The 13813-nt window shown below is 38.8% G+C and overlaps 1 protein-coding gene across 2 annotated transcripts in view; it reads right to left on the minus strand.

Annotated features, from left to right (window-relative positions):
• Positions 1 to 597: 597 nt before the first annotated feature.
• The window catches only part of CHST15 (carbohydrate sulfotransferase 15), a 45364-nt gene continuing 32148 nt past the window's right edge, over positions 598 to 13813 (minus strand). For both annotated transcript variants that reach the window (XM_038181451.2, XM_072039890.1), the window contains exons 4-8: positions 12701 to 12847; positions 8595 to 8751; positions 5290 to 5446; positions 2504 to 2651; positions 598 to 1216 (exon numbers count right to left, since the gene is read on the minus strand). In XM_038181451.2, coding sequence (XP_038037379.2) covers positions 1026 to 1216; positions 2504 to 2651; positions 5290 to 5446; positions 8595 to 8751; positions 12701 to 12847 — 800 coding nt within the window. In that variant the 3' untranslated portion in view covers positions 598 to 1025. The remainder of the gene's footprint in view (positions 1217 to 2503; positions 2652 to 5289; positions 5447 to 8594; positions 8752 to 12700; positions 12848 to 13813) is intronic.

Below are 13813 nucleotides of genomic sequence, written 5' to 3' on the forward strand. Positions count from 1 at the left end.
CTTTTCCTCAAGTCTCTATTTTCAAGCCTTTTTTAAACTAGATGTACACAGTGTGCAACTAGTTCATTATTTAACATATCCTTTCCATAACGATGCATGACATGGTGTATCCTGTCCATTAATTCATTTAATGACCAGATTTCATAGTGATTTAAAAATGCATACTTTTTGCAATGGAGTAGAGCACTTGTGTAGGACCGAAGAGAAAACTCCATAAAAGCTCTCTATGGCCAGCATTGACTTTACATCAAGCCTGATAGTGGTTTCCTAGGAAAATGTGAATGATATGAATAGGTGATACATGTTTGTGTTTACATGAACAAAATGTGGAAGGCAAATGGATTTGCTACACTAAACATTGAATGTGGACTGTTGTTTAAATTTCTGTCATCCATTCTTATGTGAATATAAAATTTCTTTTGATTTTGGGGCTAGGAAAGCCTATTTATACTGAAGACATAAATTAGACTTTGAAATTTATGTAAATGCAATTACCTATTAAAGTTACTTTCAGAATTAAGGAGACATAGAAACCTTAGTGTGAGAGAAGACTATTTGTGAACATGCTGACAAAAAGAAACAAAATTTTTGGTTGAATTCACTTAAAAAATTTAATGACTACATGACACTGATAGTTTGAAAAAATGAATGAATAATATATATTGAAAATGAGATTATAAGTGTAATTGTAAGAAATTGATGCTAATTCCATGTTGCAGCATCTTAGAGAAGGTTAAACTTCTACATCCCAGCCGAGAGTGTAAGACATCGCCTAGTGCTTTTCCATCCTACACTTCTGCTGGGGCAAAAGAAGTTGCAAGAAACTCATAAGCAAGATGCTTTACATTCTCACAAGGAAAATGTGATATAACTGTCATGAAGTGTGCTGACTGAAGGTGAGAGTCTCATCTCATCAATCGGCTTCTCTTTGGAATGGGAAAAATGTAAATATCCACGCACAAAAATAGAATTTAAAAAAATAAAAACTCCTTTAAGCACTGTATTTGTGGCACTAAATTTACATATTATGTCCTTTTCCATAAAAAAGCATCATCAAAAAGAACTTGTGCCAGTTTTGTATTAAAAGGCCTGTAGAAATCTCTTAAAATTGCCTTTGTTGTTGGTAGCATAGGTCCCAGGCTTCTGTCTTCAGGTCGTCTAGTGTTTGATGCAGGACTCTTTGTAATCAGAGCTTCTTGTTTCTCACTTAGAGGTCCTGTGGAAAAACAGAATATTATCTTAGTATTCTTCCCCAAAAATACCCATGCTAAAGAAGAGAAATGAATAAGTTGGAAGGTTTGCCAAGTGAAGACAAATGGAATTTGTGTTAGCACAGACAGTGTTTCAGAATATTGAATACAGGTTTAGATTAGTGAAATGAATCATTTTTGGTAAATATGGAAATATGTTTTTCTCTCATATTAATTAATCATCTGTACAACAAACACCGTAAGTCACTTCTAGAGGAAAAGATTTGTTTTCAGAAAATAACACTGACACTGAATATGCTCCCTGTCCATTTTGGAATCTAAATTCTTTTCTTTTTTTTTTTTTCTTTTACTGTTATTTCACTTAATGATGTGACTTGTCTACTCCCTGGTAGAAACTCCATTAGACTCACTCATGGGTTGTACAAGCCCCGCCCCCTCCTTTTTTTTTTTTTTTTTTTTTTGCCTGTTTCTGAGGTTGTCAGTGGGATCAAAGTGATGCCCAGGTATAGTGATATACATGGATATATATACACGTAACACAGATATTGCAGGCGTAAATCTTAGCCCTTGACAACGTACTTCAGAAAGATAAGCACCCACAGACTTTTCCAGCATAAACCATCTTCAAGAAGAAGATGCCAAGCTCTTCATCTGTTCAATCTGCCACATTCAAACTTTCTCATCATCTAGACCAGCGTTTGGACCAGTCAGACTATTTTGCAGCCACATTTTCATCCTCTCGCTACTGTCAAATCAACATTGGGCAACAGTTTGTCTGCCAGCATTTCTCCAAGGATTAGCAACAGATGTCTCAGTCAACACAGCAAAAACACAGTTTTTGCCTTCTCCCCAGCTAAAAACACAACCTTTCAACATACCCACATTTAGATGCTGGATCAGTTTTAGCTGGCAACAGCATTCACAACCTGGTAACACTTGAAGCTGTTTAAATCGCGTGGGATAGCTCTTGCACCTATGTAAGCCCATGACAAACAAGCCCTGACTGCCTTCAGAAGCAGGACCGGCTTCTGTCTGATAAGATAGATCCCTACAATGTGAAAGGTTTTAATATGTTATTTTTTTTTAATATACTTTTATTAAATTCTTCTAACACCAACCGTTCTATGGGAATTTGGGAATTTTAATTTTGCTTGACTCAAGGCAACAAGATTAATGAATCCTTCAAGACTGATTCACATGCTTTTGTTTTGTCTGCTAATATCGCAAAAATGACCTAAGAAGGATAATAATGATTTTTTGTACTTATCTCAGAACAGCCAGAGGACACCTACCGAGATCCAGAAACTGGAACACCATGTGCATGGTGTATTTCACATTTGATGCATGATCCTCTAAGCGGAGAACAAGTATCTGATCTTTGTCAAAAACAGTCAGCCAGTCCAAAAGATAGACAACATAAAGCCCAACCTGCAACCTTACCTATAAGCACAAAAAAAAAAAAAAAAAAAAAAAAAAAAATCTAATTAATTTACATCACTTTGAGCAAAAACAAACCAATATTCACATATGTCTTCTGGGCAAAAATCCCAAATATGTTCTCTGGAAGGACTATGAAAACATATGAAAAAAAAATTAATCTTACTCTTGCTTTCAGTGAAGCTTATGTAAATCTTTGCAAATGGCCTATCTACGAGTGGAAACATTTTATGAAGGACCTGAACCACGCACTCCTTCCTGCAGCATTTGCTGAATCAGCCGCAGCTCTGCGTAACAGCGTTGCCTCCTAGAAGCTCGGTGGCCTCTGATTGTGATCTCCAGATCTAGATCTAGGCTGCAGCAGTGGCTGCTCGTCAGCGTTCGTGGTGTCGGCTGAGAACACGCTGAAAGCATCAGGTTGTGCAAACCAGAGAGGAGGAGGATGGGTGGGAAAAGCCTGTCCTGACCTGTTTCCCTCCAACCTCCTAAATTTTAGATAAGTTGCAATATAAAAATCCAGCCTCTGACTGTGCTTATAATTATCTAAAACCGGTCAGGCTCAAAAGACAGAAACATGAATCCCAAGTCATAAGTGTCTTTCATAAAAGAGACTTAACAACTTTAGTCTCATTACCACAGTACTGAAGACAGATAACAAGTCTCTTTCGTTTCTTACTCAGACTCATGTACCTAAACTACCTAAATTTCCCCCAAATAAGCCAATTTTTGGATTATTGCTAAGCAACTGTTATCACGATGTGAGATTCGGCTGTGTCTTTGGCTGCTTTTTACAATAAGCCTCCATATTTAGTAGACTTCTTTACATACGTGCTGTACAAGAATTTGAACACTGATTAAAAATGTGATTATCTTAGCTAGTATCCGGTTTCACTGCACTCTGGGGAAACACATAACTCAGCACTGGGTTTCACTTTTTTCTTCTGATAAAGGTGAGTGAAACTCCATTCTCAGCTGCACGGTACATGTTGGCAGTGCAGTGCTTTCCCCAGACAGGCCTAGAATCTTTCTTTAAAACTTTTCACCAGAACCAGGAGTTTTAACTAATCTGTCCCATTACTTTTCAGTTTTCTTCAGGAACCTTGATTTCCTACCCTATAGAGCACATTTTACTGACTTCTTCCAAAACACGTCATCTTCTTCCATAAGATTCAGTGCACTTCCATAAGATTCATCCTGCACATCAAAGAGCACCAGTGGGGTTTCCCAAGCTATTCTCCCTTCCATAACATCCACATCTGCGGGCTTGGTTTGATTCCCTTGGCTCAGCTTGCCTTTCTCTAGATTTCTCTGTTTTTCACTGATTCTCCACACGGATAAGCTGACAAATGCCCCATTCCTTACAGGTTGGCATCCAGCACCAGTGACATCTATGACACTCACCTCTCTTCTTTCAGGAACATACTAACTAATAGCAAAATACAATTGGCAATCTAATAAGCTCACAGGGGAAAATGACCCCAACTTTTTCAATCTATAGGAAACAATGCACATAACAGAGATTATCAGCTTGTCTGAACAAGGGGCTGGAGAAGTCCAGAGGAACACAGTTAGCATCTGTGTTTTCTTATGAACATCTGCTTGGGTTTGTGTCTTCTGAGGGCTGCCTAAGACAACAAATGAAGAGTGTTTCTGCACCCTGAGGAAGAATAGAGAGGGAAAAAATCTCTCCTTCTGGTTCTCTCCCTGCCTTTCTCTCAACACTGGAAGAAATCCGTTTATGCAAGCAGATGCCTGGGAAGTATTTTAGCACCACCTGGCAGCAACTCATGTCCGTGGAGGTCCTGGAGGCTACCATCCAAGCCTTATGGCTCCACACTACTGCCAAGATAAGGAAGAGGAATATCCCATTTTCCCTGCTGCTGTGGGGCTCAGGCCTGTGTGATGAACTCATTTATGGTCATTTTATTGACTGAAAGAAACAATAACTTCACCCTGGGGACAAAGGAGGGAAGTATTCCCTCTGAGGCTGTTAAAGCCTTAGCAAATAAAACAGGATTGAATGGCAAATTGACCAGACTTGATACTTTAAGTCAGTCTCCTCGGTATTATTCTGCATAGGCTTTCATGTCCCTCTCAAGGAAAATTCAAAGCCAGTTCTACACTAAAAATGTGAATTTTGGAATACTGAGCCTGTAACATCAATCCTCTGCCAGCAGTTTCTGTATTTCTTTTTATCATTTTTAAATGTGCACAATTTATAAAAGGAGGATTTATCTAGTTATTGGTAGACTTCTCTTGTGAAAGAATACATAATTTATTCTGATTTTGAGGCAATTTCCTACCACAAAGATCCTTGCCAGAGCTACTTTTTGGAGAGATCTGCAAAAAGCTTACACATTAAACTGTAATCTTCCCTAAATGTGCTCTCCATACGCCTGCACAATAGAAAGACTGTATTATTGCTGTTGGCATTCATCAGGGAACAGACTGAGGAGACAGCTGAGCCAGTACATCAGCTTTTACATGCTTACATATATATTTATGTCATCCGCTTTACAAATGAAAAGGAAGAAAGTTTTATTTCTTGATGTTTATAGGCACAGCATTTTGGCACTTTAACAGCCTTGACACAGTGTGTCATTATCCAAGCGAGGAATCCAATGTTATTGGCAATACGTACGGGCATGGCATTGTTGAGGGTGTTGTTGTAGACGCAGGCTCTCAGTGAGTAATCCAGCATGCAATTCTCAAACAGCTGCAGTGATTCTGCCACTTTTTCATGAAAATCTTCTGCAGATTTATTAGCACTTGCAAAGTACAGATAATCAGAGTACAATCTGTGGATGAAATACATGCAAGTAAATGACAGAGGAAATGAAAGAAGATCTATTTACATGACAATGGCAATCACTTACATGAATTGAGAGCAGTGGCACGTGTGTGTAACATTGCCCCAGCAGCCCTGCTCAGCCATGACACATTTTCTATTCAATTTGATGGGCTTTGGCTCAGAATGACAGCTACTCCATGGAGCTGCTCAAAATCTTCCCCACTTGCTAGGTCAGTATCTTGTGAGATTCTAGACCTTAGTAATTGCATGAGCCAATATTTTCTCATAAAGGCAAATTTTTTGAATGTACATACTTTAAATTTGTGTTATCTATAAAAGGTAGAACTGGTCTGGGCAGATATTGGTACCCTTCTGTACAAGGTGCTCCACACTGCCTCATCTCAACACAGTTCTCATCTCAACAGCTCACAGTTGAAACCAAACCCAACAGAAGAATGAGAAGAGTTAGAAACAATTTTTCTCTGATTACTAAGCTGGCCTTGGTAACACTTGAGAGGGATTTGCTTTCCCAGTATTCTCATAGTACCCATATTACAACTCCATGGCACCATCTCCCAACATGAGGTATCTTTCAGCCTCTTAAAAAAAAATAAAAAATCATTTTATTGTTGTGGTAGTCTTTCCTATTGCACTCGCTTTATATTTTTAATTCCCTAGGTTGCCACAGGTACTTTAAAATTCATCATTTAATTTGGAAAGTTTAGGCCCTAATCCAGCAAAGCACTTAAGCACAGGAATAGCCCCTCTGCACTCATTATTTATGTTAGTGTTTTGCAAGAACAAGATTTTAATTCCCATACGACAGACAGAAATTCTCTGTTCATTTGAAAAGGAAGAGAAGGGATGCATATGTTGCAGACTGTTTTTAATTCACTTTTTACACCCTTTAAAATAGAAATCACAGCAAAGTATAGAAAATGAGGCAACAGTAACCGATGCATCATCCATTAAGAAGACTGAAAATCATTACTTTTGCCCAGTTCTTTCCAGTCTGGCAAATGCTGACGAGCTGCTGACTGGCATCACTTCCCATGTCCACAGGAGACCCAGCTGCACAGGCAGCACACAGACCCAGCTGCTGTGTCCTTCCCTTGCTCTTTGTAGTGAAAGCAGAGAATTTGCCAAGGTTGCTCAATTTACTAATTTAACAATATTCTGCCATACTATGCACTGCCCATTGTAAGTGTATTTGATCTAGGTGCTTTGAAAACTGCTTAAAAATAAAAATCTCAGCACAGTGTTTGTATCAGTTATGTCCCACAGCTGTTAATTTAATGTTGATAAACTTTTAAAAAATAAAATTAAATATATTACTGGGGGCTTGTTTTTCATTTTGGAAAAATTACCATGAAAGTTAAAAAGAATTCATCTCAGTCCTGTTTTATGAACAATTTGGAGACAATATATATATAAATATATATATTTAAGTGAAAAAGCTCCATCTCAGAGCACAGGAAAGGGTACCAGACATGGACTAGACTAACCAGTACTTGAGGACAGTGATATCCAATTGTGCTTGAGGACCATGACCACCTGCACTCTTCTTCTGGGGTCCTTCTGCTGGACCCACCAAAGAGAGCAAGGATGAGATGAAGCAAAGCTATGGGGCAGAGCCAGCCAGCTTCAGCTACATTAGACACACAGCAGCGTCTCCTGTTTGCAAAAAAAGTGTGTGCCTGTGCAGAGTATCACTTAACAGTGAGCAAACAATATGAATAAGACTCATCCTGGGTAGGGCACAACCAGCTGCTCCTGGAGGTGGAAAGGTTCCTGCCTGAGGAAATCAGCCAGCAGGCATCACGTACAGCATGGGCTGGCTGCTGTTTGTTTAAAAGGCTTAATAGGAGCGCTTAGTATTTCTAATCATGCATTAAAATAAACCCATACTTTTAAAGACTTGCTGACATCTTATGGAAAACTATGATCTTGAAGACAAGCTCTCTCTCTCTGCAGGGCAGCTGAGATTTTCTATATTTCTTCCCATCTGTTTTTAATTCTGGGGACATCTGTGTGGTAATAAAACCTTTGCTGATTAGGATTTCAGCTGTTCAAGCTACTTGAAGTCATTACCCTCAATCCCCATCCATTACAATGAAATAAGGACACCATCAATACCCACCATCACCAACCTTTATGTCCTTCAAACACACCCCATTTTCAGGGGTCTCTCACACTGGGGGGCACTGGGCAGTTGCTCTCAGACTTTGTGCAGGACCTGCACACTGCCCTCTCACCCTCCTGGCTACTGTAAGGCAACTGTCCCCCAGTGCTCGTTCTTCCATTCAGAGGAGCTGTGAGGTACAAGGGCATCACAAACAAGAAACCAATTTACCGCACGTACAGTAAGGGAGGAGAAGCTCACTTTTCATCTCACTCCCATTACAGCTGGCAAAGAGCTACACCCACATTACAGAGGGTGGTTAAAGCAATCAGGGAACTTGTTGGTAATTTACATGAGGAATCCACTTCGGCCAGCTCTTTCTCATAAAATTACCATCTGTTAAATCCTGAGGTTAGAAGCTGTTAAAGGTTGAGAACTGTGTTTGCTGACATGGGAAGCTCACACAGCTCTGCACCTCATGAGTAGGTCCCCATCAACATCTGCATTCTGCTCTCCCCTTCCCTGGGTGCTCCTGTGGCTCTGCCCTTGAGCTCTGACCTAGCCCCATGTAACCTGAATAGGTATCCGAAAAGGACTCTGCCTTTGTCTCCTTCACTCACACCCCACCCCCCCCATTATCCTCCTCCTTCAGAAGACAGTGGAAAGAAATCCCCTGGAAGTCTCGAACAAAACTAAGAGAAAGAGTGAAATGCAAATGGAAAGAAGGACATTTGTGGCTAAAACTGTGGAAAACCTATCAAAAGCAGCTCATACTTTGGAAAAGTAGAGACCTTCCTTTGCAGGCAAGTCAGGAAGACAAAGGGTAAACTCCTAAGCATCTGTTAGTTCTGCTAGCTAAGGTTGCATTAGGAAGCTTTATGAGCGCTGCACCAACCATTTTTAATATAAAAAAAAAATAAAAATCTGACCAAATACGACACAAGCATCTATTTGTGCCCCAGAGCACGACTGAATCAAGTTGTTATAGTAAGAAAATGTTCTTGCGTGCTTGTGCAATGCAATCTTTGCTCACCTTTCAACAGGATCTCTCAGCATGATGATAAGTTTGGCATTTGGTTGGAAGGCATGGATAAAATCCTGGATTAAGAAAGGAGGTTCTCCTTCGGTACTGTTGTCATAAAAGAAAATCCATGCATTGTTGTCCCACATCGTCGAGGCACTGGCCTCCCCTGGAAATGAAAAGCATCTCTGCTAGTAACTCATTTAATTCTTTGTGTCAGCATGGAAATCCAATAGCCGGTGCAGACCTTTCAAAAGTTGACTTCAACACACCTTCTGGGTTCTTCCAGACTGATCTGACCAAAGCACCCCAGAGCTAGAGCAGTCACACTGCCTCAACCTTTATGAAGCTAGCGATGGCTATGGCAGGTTTTATGCAATTACACATGAACTATTAATGTCCACACTGCTTTTTTTTTTTTTTTTTTTTAAATATGTAACCGCAATTATTATAGAACAAGTGAAATGTAAGTATTACTAAAGACTAACATTTCATTAAATGTCAAGTTCTTACATACTTAGATTCTGAAGAGGCATACTCTTACATGTAAGGCATTTCTACAGTGAGAAACACAATAGGTACCACCTCCGCGAGAACAAGGTATATGATGCTTCAGCTGCTAAATATATGGTCTGATATGATGTTTTGAATTGCTCAGTCTTCCCTGTCTTTTTAACTAATAGTGGCATTTATGTGGCACACTGCTGCTTAATAAAGCATATATGATATAGAAGCCTTTTGGAAACTTCCACCCTTTGACAGCCTAATGAGAGCTAGTTAAAGAGATTTTTTGAATCAGAAGGAATGAGATGAAAAAAATAATAATAATGTTGCAGGCTTGTAGACCTGCACATGATTTTCCATTTTTGTTTTCTCTCTTGGGAAAGACCAATAAAGATTTTAAAAGATTGCCAAAACACAACATGAAATAGTTATTTGCTCCAAACTCTAGCTTAATATAATGTGATTCATTAATAAAGCCTGGGAGTTGTTAGAAAACACATTAATCTTCTGTCATGTTCATTTTGCCTCATTTCAAAAGGAGGGGATCAGGTCCATTGGTTAAAGCTGGGTGTCCACGACAGCTCTGCTTTTTCATTCTAAATTAATCAGCCAAGGCACTGCCTAATCATCGGTAGGCTTTGACTTGTCAATTAAAACTCACTTAGCCTGGCTCCTGTGATGGTTAAAGCACAAGCACAAAAGACTAAATATGGGACAAGCACTGAGATAACTGGGCCACAGAAGCATCACACAGCTATTCCAGTGCTAGCAGAAGAGGGCACAATTTCCCATATTTCTTGCTACAGTGTAAGCTCTTCAACTCCATACTCTTTTATACACTACCTCTTCCTCTCAATACGGTTCTTCTGATCTTCCTTCATACACCTCTGCTCCACAGACTTCTGATTTTATTTGATGCCCTCTATTGGATTTCCTTAAGTAGCTCACATAGGGTGACTAAACCTAAGAACACCTGCATGCACACGTGCTATTTGAACTAAACAAAATCAGTGTATTTAGACATAAGTGAGCAGATTGTCTTAATGCCACAGATCAAAATACTCCACAAAAATCACTTCAGCTGGATCAGCCGCCACCACCAAAATGTGAAGGCAGTGCAGGAGCAAGGGAAGACCAACGGCACACCATCAAATCATGCTAAAGCATTAACGAGGGCTTGAGGTGCTGCTGTAATGCAAATAGTCCAGGCTACATGTAGCTTGGGTTCCAGAAGGCAAGCCTTCTCAAAACAAGATGACCATTAAGAATTAAAAAACAAAACAAAACAAAACAAAAAAAACCATTCTGGTCCCTGCTAATTATAATTTTAATTTCCTGAAGCAGCCCAAAAAACTTCTGATAATTTGATAGTGCTCTTTTCTGAGTTACAATACAGATTTAATATCTGCAAAGAGAGTCAGCCATACCAAACATGAGATAAATTAATCACTGCTGTAGTAATTCTATGAAATTACTGCAGTGCAACTAAAAATATATTATTTTTTCTTTAGGACTTAAAGAACATATGAATTACTAAGCTTCTCAAAGAATAAATGTATAACTTTTATATTCAGTCATTAATGGATTATAGTCATATTGTGCTTTCAAAAGACATTCTTGTGAATTAATGATATTAATGATTGTAGATAAACAAGTCCTGCTCAAGCTGCCTCAAGCTAGTTCAGCATTGTCCACTTTAATCTTCTCTAAGCAGACAATTTTATTTGGAAAAATGGAATTATTGCCCACTAAGTATAATACCCAATTAAGTTTACGTTTTCAAAATAACGTAGCATGATGAACTACTGAAATGTTTACAGGTTTAATTAGATTTTTCTTTCTAATAACCTGAAATAGGAAAACGCAGGATTCTAAGCAAACCTGACATTCATACAGATTCATTCTATTGTAGCTAGCTTTGTTTTGTTTCACCAAGGTAATAAAAAAAAGTTAATGAGCATAATCATTCAGGACTTTTCCTGTAAACTTAATAAGAAAAGTGAACAGAACCTTAATGAAACAAGAAATGAGACTACAGGAAAAAGAAACACAAACTGAACTCTAGAAAAAGCTGTAACAGGAGGTAAGTAATCAAAGATGTACATAGCCAATTAGATTAGTGTATTTAATTAGTATAAACAATTCACCCATGAAAGGACAGGAGATACTATTGTAAGTAGGAGGAAAATCTGCAGATGTCCTTTATGGCAACATTTCTAAAGACCCAGTCTTGCAAATTTTGCTCAGCACTGAATATTTAATAAATCAAATGGTAGACTTAAAAGCTAAGGAAGTATTGAACAAATGTGAGTATAGCCAAGTCTCTGGCTTAAGAAACGTAACACAATGTCACCATTTCATCAAGCCAACAATAGGTTAATTTATTTTTGGTTAAAATTAAATGAAAGAGGATTCTGAGGGTATTCTCTCCATGAGCAGGCAGCAAATCCCTTGTCTGTAATTTCTATAGGATAATAACTTCAGCTTACTTCAAAAGTCTCTTTTCAACAAGGAACTGACTCTTGCCCAACTAGTATTTTCATGGTGATGTCTGGTTTCCCTGGAAGATTTGGAGATGACAGAGTAAGATTGGTAAAGCTCTCTTCCCCTCGGTTTTCTGCTTCCAGCAGAAAGCAAAAACAGAATCTAAGAATTTCCACTGATGTTCTTCACAGGCACTGCAATCCATTTGTACCATGGTGGATGAGCATAGTCTACTGACAACCATGCACCATGGAAAGCAATCCAGACATCCTTCCATGGAGCCTGGACCTGATCATAGGTTTCCATAATGTGCAACACAACAGCTTTTCTAAACTGGATATTTCTATTTTTAATACTAATTGAGTGATTTAATATCAACTGGAACCATAAAATTGTCTTCAAATTGGATCCTGTACTATGCCTCTCATTTCCGCACCTGAAAAATAATACAGTGCAAGATAGTTTCAGCTTGACTCTGTGTACTCCTGCTCTTGAACGAGTGTTATCTTTGCTGTTAACGAAGCAGCTCAGGGGTTTAATCATGTTTATTTCAGTCCACCATAGGCTACTGCTGTAACCCAGCTGAAGCCAGGGTGGCTACATAAGGATGATGACACAAAACATGATGGTCTTTCTTCCTATGTGTGTCTTATGACGGTACTTGAGAAGAGCCTCTTGTGTAACTATAATGAAAACTGTCTCCAGTCAGCTACAGGATTTCTACAGTGTCGTTTTGTAAGTAGTAATACCACAATTTGTTTGCTATGCCTGGGAAGAAACTCACATCATTGCAGCATTTGAACCTGAAGCTACAATCCTGTGGATACAGGCAAACCCTTTGTAATGAAAACGACATGAAAACAGTGTTTGATGGAGTAACCAAGTTCCCTCACTTTCTTTTTATTTTATTATTTAATTAAATGCTGATGAACATCAGACATTTATTGCTTTCTCAGGCATCTTCTCAAGATAAGAACTTCTGCACTATCCATGCACAGCAGGGGAAACAAGCATCAGTGGCCCCATGCAGTGAAGCAGTCACCCCTGAGAAAATGCCCTTTTCATGCCTACAGTACAGATGCTACAAATCCAGAGATAAAAACACATTTCAGAAGCTGTATTTGCCCTACCAATTATGATGTTATTTGTCTTGCTGTGCTCTTTTGCTGCTTCACTCTGCAGTACGCCCTGAATTTGATGTGCTGCTAAGTCAAACAGATCAAGGTAATCTTCTACTGGGTAGCGGTCATGAAATCCATCCCTCAGACGAATGATTCCTAAAAACAGTGAAAAGAGAGAAGTTTAAAAAAATAATAATAATAGCAAGGCAAGATTAACTGCTGGTCTACATCAGGACAGCTTCATTGACATTGCTGGGTCTGAGCCAGCTAACATTGGCACAAAATTAGAGCCATGAAATGTAACATTCAACTAAAAGTGCCAATAATGGAGTAGCTGAGATTCGAGATATTATATGATTAAGCCATAAATTCAGTGATAGGAATATCTAAAGTATGCTGTTTTATAGTTTCTGCATGAATAGCTTGCATTTATTTTCTTCAAAATTTCGCATTTAGAATGAATGAATATAAAAGACAAAATTCTGCTTTCATTTTCACTGGTATAAACTGGATTAATACAGACTCCAACTAGATTTACTGTACTGAGACTAAGAACAGACTCTGATGCCAGATATGTAAATTGATGTGCATTTATCAAAATCAGAAAACAGGGAAATTATTCATGTCTTTATCTTTCAGAAGTAAGAAAGTAAGTCTCCATGATAGTAGCTTTTTTTCCTATCCCTCCATATGCTGCAGGGCACATTTAACATCATCAGCCTTCTCCCTGCATTTCTCAGCATTGTGAGCCACATTTCTCAGCCAGACAGAGGTCAAGGAAAACAACCAAGTGGGAACAAAAGTAAGGGCATAGAGCAGGACTCCTTGGCTCTCATTTTCTGTTCCTGCAAGGCAGGTAATTATCATTTATGTGAGAGAAAAGCTCAACAAGAGGGTCCTTTTGCCTATTTCCTGTGATTTCCCCTTTAGAAAAGTAGGATTTAACAAAGCTGGAAAAAAAAAATCAGCAGTGTATTTTGATTTGTTTTTAAAGGGGGGAAAAAGGCTCTAGAATGCATGGTGTTACAGACTGCCTTGATTTGTTGCCACCCCACTCATGGGAGCAGCAGCTGTGGCTAAGAGCCAGGAAAGAGAGACAGTCAAGCTGGGACAAAGTCCTGT

This window comes from Anas platyrhynchos, chromosome 6 (genome assembly GCF_047663525.1).
Source record: "Anas platyrhynchos isolate ZD024472 breed Pekin duck chromosome 6, IASCAAS_PekinDuck_T2T, whole genome shotgun sequence".
Taxonomy (NCBI): Eukaryota; Metazoa; Chordata; class Aves; order Anseriformes; family Anatidae; genus Anas; species Anas platyrhynchos.